Source organism: Eulemur rufifrons, chromosome 19 (assembly GCF_041146395.1).
Source record: "Eulemur rufifrons isolate Redbay chromosome 19, OSU_ERuf_1, whole genome shotgun sequence".
Taxonomy (NCBI): Eukaryota; Metazoa; Chordata; class Mammalia; order Primates; family Lemuridae; genus Eulemur; species Eulemur rufifrons.
The window spans coordinates 88,110,825-88,126,995 of NC_091001.1; the positions used below are offsets into that span (position 1 = coordinate 88,110,825).

Consider the following 16,171-nt stretch of genomic DNA (forward strand, 5'->3'; position numbering starts at 1 on the left):
TAGTGATGAACAAGGACGCTAGCAATATCTGCACTCTCTCTTATTAAGCTCACAAACTGAGAACAATGAATCTTACCCCTATGCCTATCACCACACCTGAATTTGGGTCCCTGGGGTCACACCGCAGAGCATCTGCAAGGCATGTTCCAGCTGTCCTGGCCTCTGGTCTCTCTCTGCTTTGGTCCTTCCTGCATATCACCTTGTTAGTCTACCCCAAACACCTTTGGGATCATGTCACTCATCTGCTTAACAATGAGCCTCCTCACTTCCTACAAAGGACAGTCTATACTCTTCATTTAATAATTAAGGCCCTAAAAATCTTGGCCAAAGCTATCTTTTCTGTCCTTACCTCTTGCTACTAGAACTCACTGCTCCAGGGGCATGACCTTGACCTTTCCCATCTCAGGGTCTTTGGTCAGATTACCCTGTTCACTACAGTGAAGAGAGCCCAGCTGTCCTTCGAGAGCTAGTAAAATCCTTTCTCTATGAAACCCTCCAAGGCCACGTGACTTCACAGAAAATCGTATTCTTGAACTTAGCACTCATGGTCTGTATCAAGAGTTGTATAACCACTGCATCCAGTTCACCCCTCCCCTTCTCTTTTGAAACTACTTTCATTAGACTTTGCCTCCACCACTATTATCTCCAGTTCGATGTCTAATGGGTATTTCAAACTAAAAGTGCCCCAAACCAAAGTGACTTTACCCCCACAGATGCAACTCCATGGTTTAGCCCACAAATGTCACGGTCACCCTTGGCTCCTCCCTGCCTCTCACTCCCCACATGTAATGCAAACCCTAGTCATTCCACTCTTACAATATAACTGCAATCTGACCACTAACCTCCACCTCCACGGCTGCCACCCTGGTCCAAGCCACTGTCATCTCCCACCTGGAGTCTTAGCAAAGCCTACAAGTTGGTCTCTCTGCTTCCACTCTCACCCTCCACCCCTGGCTTAGGCTCAACCCAGCCCCAGAGAAATCCTGTTAAAAGCTCAGTCACATCCCATCACTCCCCCACTCCAAACCCTCTGGGTTTCCACCTCTCGACACAATCCTGCACTCACCCGTGAGACTCCCCGTGCCTGGCCGTGGCTGCTCTGCATCTCGTCTCTTACCGTGTCCTCGCTCACCGAGTCCCACCCACACAGACGCCTGCCCTCCTTCAACACGCACAGCACGGCCCCACTGCAGGGCTTTGGCTCTGGCTACACCCAGAGGTTGTGCCTCTTCCCCCCGACTCCTGCGATTCTTCTGGGTCTTTATATAAATCTCACCTTACCGGTGAGGCGCTACCTGATCATCCTGTACAAAACAAAGCCACCCGTCCCACCTCCCCCTGCCCCCTGTCTTCTGTGCTTTTCTCCATGGCCTGATCCCTGCCTTGTCGCTGTCTATTTGCTGTTCACCTGTTGCTGCCTGTCTCTCCCTATGACAACGTAAGCCACACGGGCGCTACTGTCTCCCCACTGCCTAGAACGGTGCTTGGCACAAAACAGGCATTCAGTGAATCTTGGATGAATCACTGTGGTCAAGTTTCATCATTTATGTCATTAAAAGCATATTATTAGAAAATCTGGTATGAAGCTTATGAAACACAGGTGGCATATACTAGATGGAACAACTCCAGTGGGAAATCACACATTTTTCCTTATTCTTCTTCAAAACACTTACGAATTTCCTTTTCTCCATACACACAGCAAGTGATAAAGTATCACCTGAGCGAACCTCTGACTCTCAATTTACACCTTAGACAAGAGCAGTGAGACTAAACTATGAAGAGTACCCAACTGAGGGCTCTGAAAATGGTTCAACCTCCTGACCTGGCAGAACATCCTATCCTGTTTAGGGGATAAATGGACATGTTTGGAAATGCTCAATTGGGACTCACCTGAACAAAGGCCAACATGTACCGAACTCAATTAAACTCTTTGGGTTTAACTAACTGCCTCCTTTCGCAGTTGTAGAGATGTACTTCTAAACTGGCATGGATCCCAGCTCACTATGTTGAACAGAGCAAGAGTCTATAATTAACGCTGCAAGAAAACATGGGAATCGAGGTGAAGAGAGAAAGGCTCCCGACTCGCTACGGGCCTCAGTGGGATCTCAGAGTGAGATCTGTGGGGTCGATGCTGCCGGGGGAGTCTGCGTCTTTGGGGGTTCAGCCGCCATGGCAAGAGTTTGGGTCCTGCATTCCTGGGATCAGAGGCAGGAGACCAGACATGGAAACAAGGAGAAGGCCTGGGGGAGGACCTGGGCAGCGGTGGGGGCTTAGGTTTAAAACCAAGAGAAGAACGAAGCAGCTACGTGAAGAGTGGGAGGTGGGGAAGGATGCAGGCACGACGGCCAGCTGGGGCGTGCTCAGCGGCGACGTCCTGTGTGGGTAGACATGGAAAGTCCAGCTGAGGGCTTGGGACAAGGCTGCGTGTGACAGCTATGGGCACTGGCTGGAACTGATGAACTGAAAAAAGGATGAACCAGGACTATATTCTTTAAATGCAGGTTTTCCACGTTGGTTCAGGTATGTATTCACATTGCAACGGCTCTAAACCATATCCCCCTACTGTGTCTGATCCTGGACCTTTTTCACTAGGCTCGTCTTAACACCGCATTAAAACTGTGCTACTCTGACAGGGCAAGTGTCATTAACAGGTCGGTTATACCTATAAGGCCACAGTGCCACTAAAGTTTAGAGAATAGAAATCAGAAGAACCAGAGCAATCCTGGCATGGAACCAAAACCTGGCTCTCACCTGGATGGACACCGTTTTCCAAGCTGCCCCAGGTCTCTGTGCGGGAGGACCTTAGCTGGGCCTGGCACACCCGAGCCATGGGCACTAGTGAGCCAGCGAGCAGGTTCTGGCTCTGCTCTAGTCCCATCTTAGATCGACGTTACAGCTTGACAAATGCAAGGCCGGTGGCCTAGATACCTGGACACATTGGGCAGCAACTCCCTTCCACGTTGATGGGCTCGACGCAGGGCAGAGGGGGGCAGCTGACGGTCGAGCAGAGGGTCTGGCCCTGCAGGCAGTAGCAGTGGGTGCAGCTGTCAAGGTCCCACCGCTCCTCGTCGGCATAGGCCTTCCCGCTGAAGTGGCACACCACCTTCTTCGGCACCGTGTCTTCTAGTGAAAAGAACAGCACATGGTGAAGTTGCTTGATGTGACCAAGCACATTATCTTATCCTATGTGACAAATACGCTTTAGGATTTCCAGAACCCTGCAAGACTTTTGTTTCCCCAGTCCCCTGTGGCCACTGTCCTAGGAGGACGCTCAGAACTCTCATCCTGTGGCCTGAACCTGACCCAGGGCTACTGAGGCTGGCACAGGGCGGCAACTGTAACAACCAGATGGGAATAATACCCACTGGGTAAGTGTCACTAGCTTGTCATCTAGAAAGAGATGAAGAGCTTGATAAAAAATCTAGTGGAGTAAATTTACAGGAATTCCTACTTTCAGTTAATGGTTTTTGTAAATGATACTCGGGAATTGTAAGGAATGGTAACAGCAACACCACAGGGACCTAGTAGGTTTCCCCTGCAACCCCAGAGCGCGAATTAGCACCGAGATAACCATTTCTTTAATTTTTTAGTCATGCTGCATGGATTTCTCTCTCATCCACAAGGACAGTTCTCCTTTGAAAACAACATTTCATTTCAGTCTACTTTAAAAACAATTTCATTTCAACCACAGTTTTGGCAAACTATGGTTTTTGAGAATAAGATATTTTTAAATAGCTATCTGTATGTAGAGTACAGGGACTTAATAGCTTAAACACTCTGGTTTTTTTTTTTTTTTTTTCATTCTCCTTTGCCACCCTCATTTCATCCCTTGCCCAAACTTTTCCTTGAAAGTTCTTTCTCTTTGACCCATGCCTTTTCCTGGTACGCCTGAACTTACTGACGCACTAGTGGTCACATTTCACAGCCAGTAATTTCCTTCTAAAGCTCAAGAATGGTGGGTCGAAGTGAGGCCCAGGGCCGAGCGGTTCATGGGCACGTCAATGGAGTGACACGGTGGGGCGGAGGCACTTCCGTCCCCGGACAGGCCAGTAACTGCACGACTCCTGCTAATCTGGGGAGATTTTATGCTCAGATTCGAAAGGCAGCTCCACTCACCACTTGTCACCAATAAATGAAAAACTACAACGGAATCTGGAAGGAAAGTCCCTTAGGAAAGTGTGGTCCCCGGACTTGGGGTTCTTCCTGGAAATCACCTGGGAAGTCTTGAAGGGACAATGTCCACTGAACAGACATGAAGGACAGAGCCCAGAATGTCTCAGGGTACAGCGAGGAGCCATTTTCTCTGAGCAGCCCCAGTGCTCACAGCCGGGTGCTCCAAGGTGGCTGGAAGCTGCTCTGTGAAGGCCCAGTTTGTGCTTCAGACTGAGCTTTCCTAGAGGAGGGTCACAGACGGCAATGCTCACAGATCCGTCTCTACTCTCTACAATGTCCTCTTATCAATTACCACTGTCCCTCAGTATCCCTGGGGATTGGTTCCAAGACCCCTGTGGATACCAAAATCCGATGCTCAAGTCCCTTATATAAAATGATGTAGTATTTCCATATAACCTATGCACATCCTCCTGTATATATTAAATATCTCTAGATTACTTATAATATCTTATTCAATGTAAATGCTATGTAAATAGTTGCTATGTTTAGTTTTAAATTTGTATGCTTTTAATTTTTTGGTACATTTCTAAGCTGTGTTTGGTTAAATCCATGGATACGGAATGCATGAATACAGAGGGCAGACTGCACTCCAGCATACACACCTATTCTATGCAATTTGAGGTTCTAAAAAATACATTACCTAAGTCACTGTAGCCTTTTGGGGAAAACAGCATCATCTAATTGAAAGTACATATAGGAGCATTTTAAGCAGCCAGCCTGCAGAGGGATGTAGAAATAGAGACTGGGAATATCCAACTAAAAATAGTCAAAACAATTTATATTTGGCTATCAGGGTTGTGTCATTTAATTCTAACTGCTATATTTATCGCTCCAACTGGTTTGTTTATGCTGACCACGGCATTAAGTTTTATTCTTCAACACCTAATAATACTCATAACTTCCACTTACTGAAATGCCCACTATGTACCAGGCTAAGCATTTTATACGAGTCACTGCCATTTGATCCCCATAGCCCAGTGGGACAGGGTATTGTTTCAATTCCACAGAACACTGAGGCACACGGAGATTAAGTCACTTGTTCAAGATAAGTGGCAGGGTGAGGACAGGACCCGCGGGGTCTGGCTCCACAGTCCCCGCCTGCCTTCTGCCTGCCCCGTATCCAGTATCCAGCGGGACAACCTGAGGGCGGGCCGCTTGCCACACAAACAGAAGCCATTACTGTTCACTGACTCTCAAAAACAGGCTCAAGTTTATCTTTGTCTTCAAAGGTAATTTACCCTTCAATTGATTGAATGTACATCTGGCACAGTCCTATCAAGGAATGGAGATAAGGAAGTGGTTACCAAGGACTCACCCTCTTTAGGAAAATCTCCATTTAACACTTCTCTCTCTCCCCGTCACCACCCTCCCTCTCTTCCTCAGAGGAAGAGGATTACAGGAGAATGTTCCAAGGAAAACATGATGTATGACACTAATATAATAAAGTTTATTTTTAAAACAAACACATCAGGACTTATATATCCAAACACACGTGATCCCCTTCTACGTAGTCCTTGCAAGCTATAAACATATTCAGGGCACTGCCGCGCTTCTCACAGCCTTGGGGCTTTCTTTTTGCCATGACACCACCCAGGGCCCATTTAGAAACACACGAAGAAAGTTACTATTTCGTGCTCACACCTTGGTTTAGATCAGCTTTGGTATATAGTTTCCTCAGCTCTGACCTCTATCTTATCCATCAGATTCAGCTTGAAATGATGTTTGGCCTCCTTCACAGGATGAAAAGTTGCTTCTGCAATTGTCATCAACAACCGGTGTCAGGGTCTCAGCCCTCTGCCACAGCGGCCCCTTCCGCAGGGCTCTCTAACTCAGGGAATGCTCAGACACAAGTCTTACCATTTTTGGATTCAAACATGAGCAATGTTATCTTGCATCACATATAATTACAATAAAAACATGCAATGTCTTTCAGTGGCAGAGTTTAGAGAATTCAGCCCAGAGTTTCTTTTTCTCCTATTCTTCCTCAATTCTGGTTGGTAGGATAAGAGAAGGAAGCAGTGGCAAGGCCTTGAAATGTTAATTCCTTTCCAGTTGACTCCTTCAACTGTTTAACCTTTGCTATCTCACTTCTTTTCAAGATAAAAGAAGCCTTAACAGGCTGTTAAAGGCTGGGATTTGTTTTCACTCTTGAGCTACTTTAATTACCCCATAAAGCTAATTAATAACGGGGAGGGGGAAGCAAGAATTGTGTTGCTTTCTTCCTCTAGAACTGTAGTCCCCAACCCCTGGGCTATGGACCAGCCCCAGTCTGTGGCCTGTTAGGAACTGGTGAGGTGAGCAAGTGAAGCTTCATCTGTATTTACAGCTGCTCCCCATCACTTGCATCATGGCATAAGCTCCACCTCCTGTCAGATCAGCAGCGGCTTTAGATTCTCATAGGAGTGCAAACCCTGCTATAAACCGCACACGCGAGGGATCTAGGTTGTGGCTCCTCATGAGAATCTAATGCCTGATGATCTGAGGTGGAGCTGAGGCAGTGACGCTAGTGCTGGGGAGCGGCTGCAAATACAGATTATCATTCGTAGAGAGGTCTGACTGCACAATAAATGTAATGCACTTGAATCATCTGAAATCATCTCCCCTGTTCCCCCTGCCACCCACCCCGAGGTCTATGGAAAAACTGTCTTCCATGAAATCGGGCCCTAGTGCCAAAAAGGTTGGGGACTCATTTTCTCTAGATTTAGGTCCAATTTAGTAACTCAGGAGTCACTGATGTGGTAGCACGGCCCTTGCTCTGAATCTGACCGTGACGCAGGATATACATTAGCCCCTGAAAAGAAAACATCTCCTGATGTTTTCCCCTCCTTCCTCCTTCCTTTTTATATCCTGTGGACGGATATAAAAACCCAGATCTACTCTAACCCATTTACAGGTGGAGTTTTCAATTTCTGCCTAGGAGACAACTTTCCTGTAGGGATGCTTCAGGTTCTAAATCTGGTTCTGGTGGTCATGAAGTCAGAGTCTTGGTGTGGGAGTAACTTCCTGGGAGGAAGTTAGGCTGCCTCAGAAATTGCATCAGTTCTCTCAAATCTCCTGTGTACTATTTAGAGTTCTGAAAAGTGATCTACTGTGGGATCCTGGTAGCTGAGAAGCTACATGGAGCTCATAAGCTTTGAATAAGTCCCACTGCAAACACTCCAACACAGTACTACAGTGGGGCGTTTGTTCCTTCCACACGTTGAGATGGAGGGCCCCGTCCTACCCACTGGGGACACAGCAGTGGACAGGGCATTTGAGGCCCCTGTCCCAGGGAGATGCTCCTGGATCCAGAGAGTCTCATCACCTTTGTGTGAGTCCACATCCAAATGGACGTGCCAAACGTCTGGAAAAGATATGACAAGAGGAGGCCCTAATACCATTACACTTCAATCTGGGTTCTGAAGTTTGAGGTCCAAGGGATTTAAAGAAAACATCAGTGAAACCGGTTAGGCAGGGGCAAAAAGGTACCACGTCGGTTGTGGGTGACACGAGATTTAGAAAAGGGAGTGGCAAAGGCAGCCGGGTTGTCACCAACGACACAGCTGACGTAGGTGAGCCGGGGGAGTGCTTTTAACAATGTATTACAGTGCTCTTCTCTTCTCTCACCCACCGAGGAGTAAAATACCACTTCCTATCTCATATTTTACTTTCTCTTGCCTAACAAGACACCTAAATCCCTGGCCTGTATGTCATTTTTCTGTGTCATCGGGCACGTGCTGGGCACAACCTCCACGCTTATACAATAATGGAATGCGAGCACCTCTTTTTTGAGAAACTAGCTTCACTTTTTCTTTTAACATAAAGAAGAGACTTAAACGGAAATTGCAATGAAGCAGGAATCTGAGCAAATAATGTACAGGCCACCACGAACTCACAAACACAGAAGATGACAACTGATTTTGAATATGCTGGCTTACGGGGCCTGCTGTACCAGAATGGAACAATGGAACTGAATTGCCGTCTTGCTAAAAATGAACGCAGGTGGCCCAGACAATTGCAATGAGGCAGAGATTTAATAAATAGTAATTCTGTCAGCAAACGATTAAAGGCTTTTGGCTAAAAATGCAAAAAATGTTTATTGATTTATTAAAAACTTGAGTATTTTACCTTATAACTTTTAGCTTCTAATAAAGAAAACGTGATCTTAATCCATCTTTATAAAAAGGAAAAAAACCAAGATAAATGTTATCATGGAGGCTGACTCCTTCCTCTATATAATGTCTTATCTTAATTGCTGTAAAAGCACATATGGCCATAGTTTTGAGACCCTTCTTGGAAGTTCATGTTTGCTTTATTTCATCTATTTCTTGGGATGGGAAGTCTAAGTCTATTCATAAAGCTCAAAAGAGCCTTTCAGGTTTCTTCAACATGCTGGAAAGAAGGTGATTGCACAAGGTTCCAAGTTAATAGAGGAATTATAAATTTTCCCAGTTCCGCAAACAGAAATCTCACCAAAGTGGTAAACACAGTGACTTTTGGTTGATTCCTACTACATGCAAAGGGGACACAGATTCTCAGGAAGAGACCTTAATCCTTGTATCAAGCATCTGTTATGGGCCAATTAAGCACTTCACGGATGTAAGTTCAAGGAAACATTTTCTTTTCAACTTTAAATGTAGTCTCATTTCATAGCAAAGTTTACAATCGAAGGTGCATCTATAGGTACGCGGACATTACACACAGAAATCAGCTTGGAAATATGTAAGTGTAGTCTAAAAGGCAGGCAAGAATAATGCAAGATCAAGGTGGGCCAAATAAGAAGGAAAAAACATAATTTCCTTCAGGACTTAAAAAGAAATGACTGATGGAAAAGTCAGCGTATAGCACCTTGTTAAGAAAACCTTAAGGTGGAAGCCTCTGGGCACCCACGGAGGCGTTTCATTTGGTCCCAGTTCTAATTCCTGTTAGGAAGCCTCTGCCAGCAGCCTCCAGAGGGTTCTCATCAGATGAGGGGTCTCGCTCCCCACCACCAACCATTAAAGGACACACAATCAGGTGTGGCCTCCTGGACAGGATCAGAAGAGGAAGCACATGCGGAAGCTCTCTCTGCAAACACCAGTGCCGCCGTCCCTCTGCAGACCTCTCCACAGCGAGGACGTGGGGCTGGAGCTCAGGGGTCTCCCCGAGTTCACTAGAACCTGATTTCTGTTTACACAGCCGGGGGCCTGAAACGGACACTGAAGTGAGAAGAGAAAGCTGCTTACGGGAGAAGCAAGATGGGACGCTTCCTAGGGGGTAGGGTAGGACCCAAACAAACCGAAACCAAACACTGCTTATTTTTGTTACGATAACTTTAGACCAGTTCCAAAGTTAGTACAGCGCACAACAACCAGAATGTTTTTATTCTTACGCCCTCTAAACAATACACAGAAAAGCATCCTGTTTCCTTTGCCTTTCCTTTTTAGCACTAACTGTGACAAGCCGGGCTTCAGTGGAGGGGCCACAGTAACTGAAAGTTCTGAAGAACGTGCCAGAGGTAATACGGTATCTCTTCCCTTTGAGAGTATGCATTGATTATAAATGTCACGTACTCTGTTTTCAGGAATCACAGTGGACTATGGACAATAAGTTCATGGACTCCTCAATGGGACTAGTCTCTTAAAGTAAACAAAAAAAAAAACAAAAGAAGCTCCATTTTCTCACTTCTGACCATGTCCAGAGGTAGGAAAGGACAGTGAGGTTTGTGGGTAAAGCCCTGTGACAACACAGCTGAGCTACGGAAAGCATGGTGTTCCCACCTGGATTACAATAAGGTGACCCAGGTGGCCATGGTCTTTTGAAGATTAGAGAGGCCGGATGAGGTACACCACACCAAAGCATTATCTAAGATATTCTTATGCTTCATGAGCTCATCACTGAGATGTCATCTCCAGGCCTTTCTCTTGCAGAGAGCCAGGTGCTACATTTAACAGTGAGATACTAGAATCCAGCTGATGCATGTCACTCAATCAGCTGCAATCTGTGTTATAAGAGCTGTAAATTCTACTGAACCAACATATGTTCATGCTGTGTTTCCCATTTATACTTTCACATACGTACATCACATCACTTAATTTTCATAGCACCTTTGTGACGCATAGGACAATATTGTTATCCCCATCTTACAGATGAAGAAACTGAGCTAGGGGTACATTGTATCACTGAGACATACGGCTAGAATGTGACAGAGCTGTGATCGTAACATTTTGGCTCCAAAGGAAGTTATTTTTCCCATGTGCAGAAGTTTTTAATTTTAAGAAAATACATTGGAGAAGCAGCTGTGAAAAATGTTCCAATGAAGATGCCAGTATCATAACACTATGGTTTAAAAATGCGTAATATTAAACTCCATGGGTTCTATAGCTTAAAAATGCTGAATTAAATAGTTACTATATTTGATTCTTGAGCTGGGTTAAATACACAATGATCAACAGATGTTCCAAAGAGATTCTCATTCTCTCTCTAAGATGGAATTTTGATAGAGTTGTCCTTAAACAAACAAATCCAAGCAAAAGGAATGCTGTATACTAGATTGACTTGATATAAAGTATAGATATCTCCCTATTAAGGAGAAATATTATTTAATCATTTGCTAGCTGTAGATCACTACAGAGAAGATCACTATAAAGCCACAGCACAACCAAGAAGAAATACAGTTACAATACAAGCCAAGCCAACTTGTGAAATCTCCACTTCAAATATTAATAAATATAATTATTATATAATAAATATAAAAAAATAGCTAACCTCTAAGATACAACCTGTAAGAAAATCACTTTTTAATTTACTGTCTACCTACAGTAGAACTCATTTTTACAGCTCCTTAAAGACATATGATACCTAAAGACACAAAGGTATCACATGTCTAGGACTAGGACTAGCTTGTAGTCTTGGCTACTCAGCAGGCTGAGCCAGGAGGATCACTTGAGCCTGGGAGTTGGAGGTTGAAGTGACCTATGATCACGCCACTACACTCTAGTCTGGGCAACAGAGTGAGATCCTAGCTCAAAAAAACAAAAACCAAAAAACTAGATGACTTGAAGGCATGTAATCAGAATATTTTTGTTCACATGCAAGTTACAAATCATAGATATACTTACTTTATATATACTGTATATAATGTATTATAAATATTAATACATTATAAGTAAATATATGTATTTATATTATATATAATAAACACAAGCAAATATCATCCAACAATAAAAACCCTTTGAGAAAAACTTTTTTTTTAAGAGATGAGGGTCTTGCTATATTGGCCAGGCTGGTCTCAAACTCCTGGCTTCAAGCCATCCTCCCACCTTAGCCTCTCAAGTTCAGGCATGAACTACTGGGCCCAGCTCAAAAACTTCTTGAGCAAGAAAAATGCACTGACTCAGCAATTTCTAGCAAACAAATATGACTCTAAATATCTGACCTCAAATATCTTCTAAAATAACACATGGCTATAAATAAATAAATACTTGCCAAATGTAATTTTCAATACAACATTCTATGTACTGAGTGACACTTATGTCTTGGCCAACGTTAGAACTGTTTACTCAAGATCAGTCCTGTTCATTTAGACTGGCTTGAACGGGGACACACCTGAGCATCTTGAGTTCCAAGGTCAACAGGAGTGATGCAGCAGTGACATGGGCTTGAAGATGCCATAAATTAAACTAAGAAGGACTTCACGATCAAAGTAGTGCTCTTTCTTTGTAATATTTGGCCAGGAATGACTGACTCCTGGACATAGGAAAGTTCTGCTCAAAGGCTCATGGTCCCCCTTCCAGAGACTGCTTCAGCCTGGCACTCCGTGTGGGCAAATGCGTCACCAACACAAACGTCAGAGCAAGGGCGATGTGGCTGGGGGGCAGGTCCCCACAGGCACAGTGAGAGCCGGGTGATGTAAGGGCTGCTGATTTACTTGTTTGTCATCCTCCTGGGAGTCACGGAATACAGATCTCACTGAAGCACTGAAATAATTTCTGCTCTAGAAAGGTTCAAGAAAGGCAATGTAGCATAATAACGATAAGTGATAAGGCCATGAGTGCTTTCAGTAAGTCCCATCTTGCATGGCCAAGTATGTATGTCACAATGGAGGTATCTGCTGTTTACAAGGAACCATGTATCAAATCTGTTATCACCCATGAGAATTCCCACCAGACCTATTATCTCCACCTGATTCATACTCAAGTCATCTTTAGATTCTTGTTCCTCATCCTCTAAGCCATCGTTACAGTTGAAAAGCCTATGAAAATAAAATCTAAGTTTGTGTGTATTTGCGTGGGAAACCAGAATACAAAAAATTAGGCAATCAGAGGATGTTCCATTAAAATGATTGGGTAATTACTACTTAGTTTCTTTCTAGTAGAAGGATGAATTCCCTAATGATGGGTATTATACGTAATTAGACAAAGCTGTTCACTTTTCAAAATTAATCATCAATCCTATTAATTATGTCTGCATTACACATCCTATTAAATTAGCACACATAATATGAGGCCTTCACACATCAAAAGAAAAGCATTATCATTGCACATTAGTGACTTGATAATGTAGCTGAAAGGAACACAAATACGTGTAATTAGATGACTACTTTGAGTAGGATCACTTCTCATTTCTCTTATGGGAAGAAAAAAGGATAATTCACAAAGGTGAACGCAAGTGAATCTTTTGTTCTTGACCACTAAAGAAAAAGAGGTCACTCAGAGGTGGGTTTGAGGTTTTTGGAGATCTATATTTGACTAACAGGGAGAACATTCACCGAGGGAGGCGCCCTGCAGAGGTCTGCACTCTGGCCTGGGGAGAGGCGGTTTGTGCATTTTCACAATGAGGAGGTACACATGATCCTGAGGACAGACAACCTGGGTTAAAAAACTGAGAAAGCCTAAAACAGAAAACAGTGCCGGCACCGGTCCTCGGTGCCCAGGGGAAAAACAATCTCACACGATGGTGGGTTTCCATTTTTTTTCCTTTGCTAGGTGGTTTCTGGATGGTGATAAAGGTTCTGCCACTGAGGCATGGCTGGTGACCACCGTGGCACCCTTGTACAGGCACCAGGCTGACTGCAAGTCAGGATCTCTTTGTTGATAAGAGAACAAGCCCCAAAGCAAACTGGAGAGTCAGATAGGAAATCCCCATATCACAGTCACGAACTGAACTTGACTTTGTATGCCTGGGCATGGCAGGAAGAGGTAAGAAAGGATGAAGCCCATTCTAACAAGGCCACTTGCAAAGTAAATATGATGCAGATAGAAGGTTTTAATGACTATTTCAACAACACATAGGAACCATGAAGAAGAATGAGTGACTAAGGCACAGTTTCTGCTCATTAAGTGTTAAGTCTCCCCAACATGTTCCCCTGGAGATAGATCATCAGTTGACATGATACAACTGTACATGCATCAGTGTTGGGGGGAGGGTAATTGTGCAGAAAGGGAGATAGAAGTAAAATTTTCACTATACCATTATGAGCTTATATGAACCACAATTTGGCAGAAGTGTTTGCAATCTAACTTAAAATCAAAATCACAAATTTGGGCCAAATTGGGCTTTTCCTCCTACACTAAAGGAGAATGTGTAATCTAAATGATGCTGTAATTGGAATAGGAAGTATGAAGGTAAAAAAAAAACAAAAAAAAAAAAACAAAAACAAACCCAGGAGGACATAGAATATTATGATTTGCAGGTTTCTTTCCATAATTTTGAATTTGTCAAGCTGATTTTGTGAGACATTACTGTCTATTATCATATGAAAATAAATTTATCAGTTGAGTAATTTACTAATTATAAATTTACCAATTAAGTAGCAAAACACAACAGGAAATTTGGTCTAAGCAAAACAATCAGAATCTTCAACACAGGACAGGTATGCTGCTAGATATTTTCCTCTGAAGGTAACACGGAAATTCTCAGGCCTCCCGGGCTCTGGTTTCCCAAGTATGATCCAAGTGCCCCTGGTTGACTTATAAACTGTTTTTTTTTTACTGTTAAAGTTCTGATATGGAAATTTGGTGATACAGCTGGTACTTCCCCTCTGCCAAGCCTGAAATAGTAGCCCAGTTAAATCTTTCATTTAGATCTCTCACCAAAGACAGTGCCATTTTTTGTATGAATTTTGGTCAGCTCTTCAGAAATGTAAGTAGCACTGAATTGGATGTATTCCTTGATACATCTTTGTCTCCATTTAGAAGGTATAAAACTTACGAGTAGTCCAGAAAAGTCAATACAAGCCACTAAAATAGGGCTACCACGTCCCAGTTCGCTTCAGACACTCCTGTTCTATTTACTGTTGTCCCATGATAATTTTTAACAGTTCCCCTTTCACTCTCAAAGCATCATGGTTTGAAGAATAAATTATATAGATGGTCACCCTATTAAAAGGAGAAAATCTAGCTTTCAAAATGTAACTTTTATGACTCTTTGGCCATTGAGAAAATCTAGCTGTGTAAACTTTCTAAGAACAGATACTGTTTTAAAAATATCTTTCCATCTCTTATATACCAACATGCACAATAAAAGGCTCAGAGAAAGAGGCCCTGTCTAGTGGCCAGAGGTCACAAGACAAAGCGAAGGAGCTGTCCTCATGAACTTGAGTTATGGTCACCATTCCGCAGCTCACCTGTGGGAACTGCCACAGATCTCTGTGGCCAGACATCTCTCTTTTCCCCCATGTACCACTCCAAATATATGCAATGACTCCTGTTTAGAAAGCGTGCAGAATCTCCAACAATAAATGCACAATACACAAAATTACCAAAGCTTGCTTAATTTTTCATTTGCTATCTGATTACGGGCTCACTATCGGGCTGAAACATGCCACTGTCTTTCATTTGACTTTATGAGCTTTACTGGATACAAAAGCAATAAAAGAGAGTGAGAGCCTCGGGAGCAGGGACTGTCCTTCATTAGAGCTGCCAGCTGTCTCAGCCTCGCCTTCTGGGCCCAGGAACAGCATCTGGCTTCTGTCCACAGGACCAGTTTTGGATGTTAGGGGCCAATAATATACATTGGCCCTCTGCTCACAAGATGTATCACCATGGGTCACAGGAAGGAGAGGGCTCTTCTGATACTCGGGCCTCACTCTGTGTGTCTAGGCCATCAACATGGACGACCATGTGGTTTAAACAGAATCTACCAAGTGCTAGAAGACAGGAACAACTGGGAGACTGAATTAATATTTCCTACTTCGTTGATCTCAAGGCAGCAGCAAGCTTTATACACTAAGTGTACTCTAACATGGGACACAGTGTTTCCATGTGGGAGAAAAAGACCACTATTAGTAAACAGGGTGGAGAAAGAGAGTTCTGATACTGAAAATCCCGAACCATCAAAGGAGCCCCATAGAACATGACAGTGTTACAACATCATAACATTCTCAGGGAACATTTCTTCATTCTTAATACGTTTCATCTTGGGAGCGCATCTTCCATACCTTTCCTCTGCTCGATGTTACTACGTTGGGTCTGTGGCATGTCACCCAGAAAAACCAATTCCAAAAATATGAACTGATCTGGGCAAACGCCTATCAATGCAGATTTAGTGGCCACTGCTAGAGATGAAGGATTTTTTTTCTTGGTCTTACCTATGCAGTAGGGACAGCACTGGCCTTTTCTCAAAACAGGTCTTTCACAGGAGACGGAAGGGCAAGACTCAGAGTAACAGCTAATTACGCTATCCATGCACACGCAGCTGGTGCAAACGTCAGGCTTCCAGGACTCAGCTGCCAGGAATATATCCCCTTCGTCATTTTTGCAGTAACTAGGCACGCTCTCATTATGAGGTGAGGAAGACTGAAGAGGTTCATCTGGAAAAACGAACACACAGGTCAGCAAGGAGGATGCTGCAGGCCACCAACTGTGCAACACAGCGAGTTTTGCTAAGACTTATAAAAAACACACCCCGTCACTATGGCTTTGGGTGCCTGCTTGAAAAAATGACTCAGTAATAAATCACAAAGTCTGATTCAGGCAGGGTTTTGAATTTTAAAACAAAATAACAAAGACCAAAAAAGACCTTTCACGGAGATTCTGCT

At 43.7% G+C, this 16,171-nt stretch overlaps 1 protein-coding gene across 2 annotated transcripts in view; it reads right to left on the minus strand.

Moving 5' to 3' along the window:
• The window catches only part of CRIM1 (cysteine rich transmembrane BMP regulator 1), a 188,765-nt gene that overhangs the window by 8,765 nt on the left and 163,829 nt on the right, over positions 1-16,171 (minus strand). For both annotated transcript variants that reach the window (XM_069495226.1, XM_069495227.1), the window contains 2 exons: positions 15,722-15,943; positions 2,929-3,123 (listed from right to left, as the gene is read on the minus strand). In XM_069495226.1, the coding sequence (XP_069351327.1) occupies positions 2,929-3,123; positions 15,722-15,943 (417 nt within the window). The remainder of the gene's footprint in view (positions 1-2,928; positions 3,124-15,721; positions 15,944-16,171) is intronic.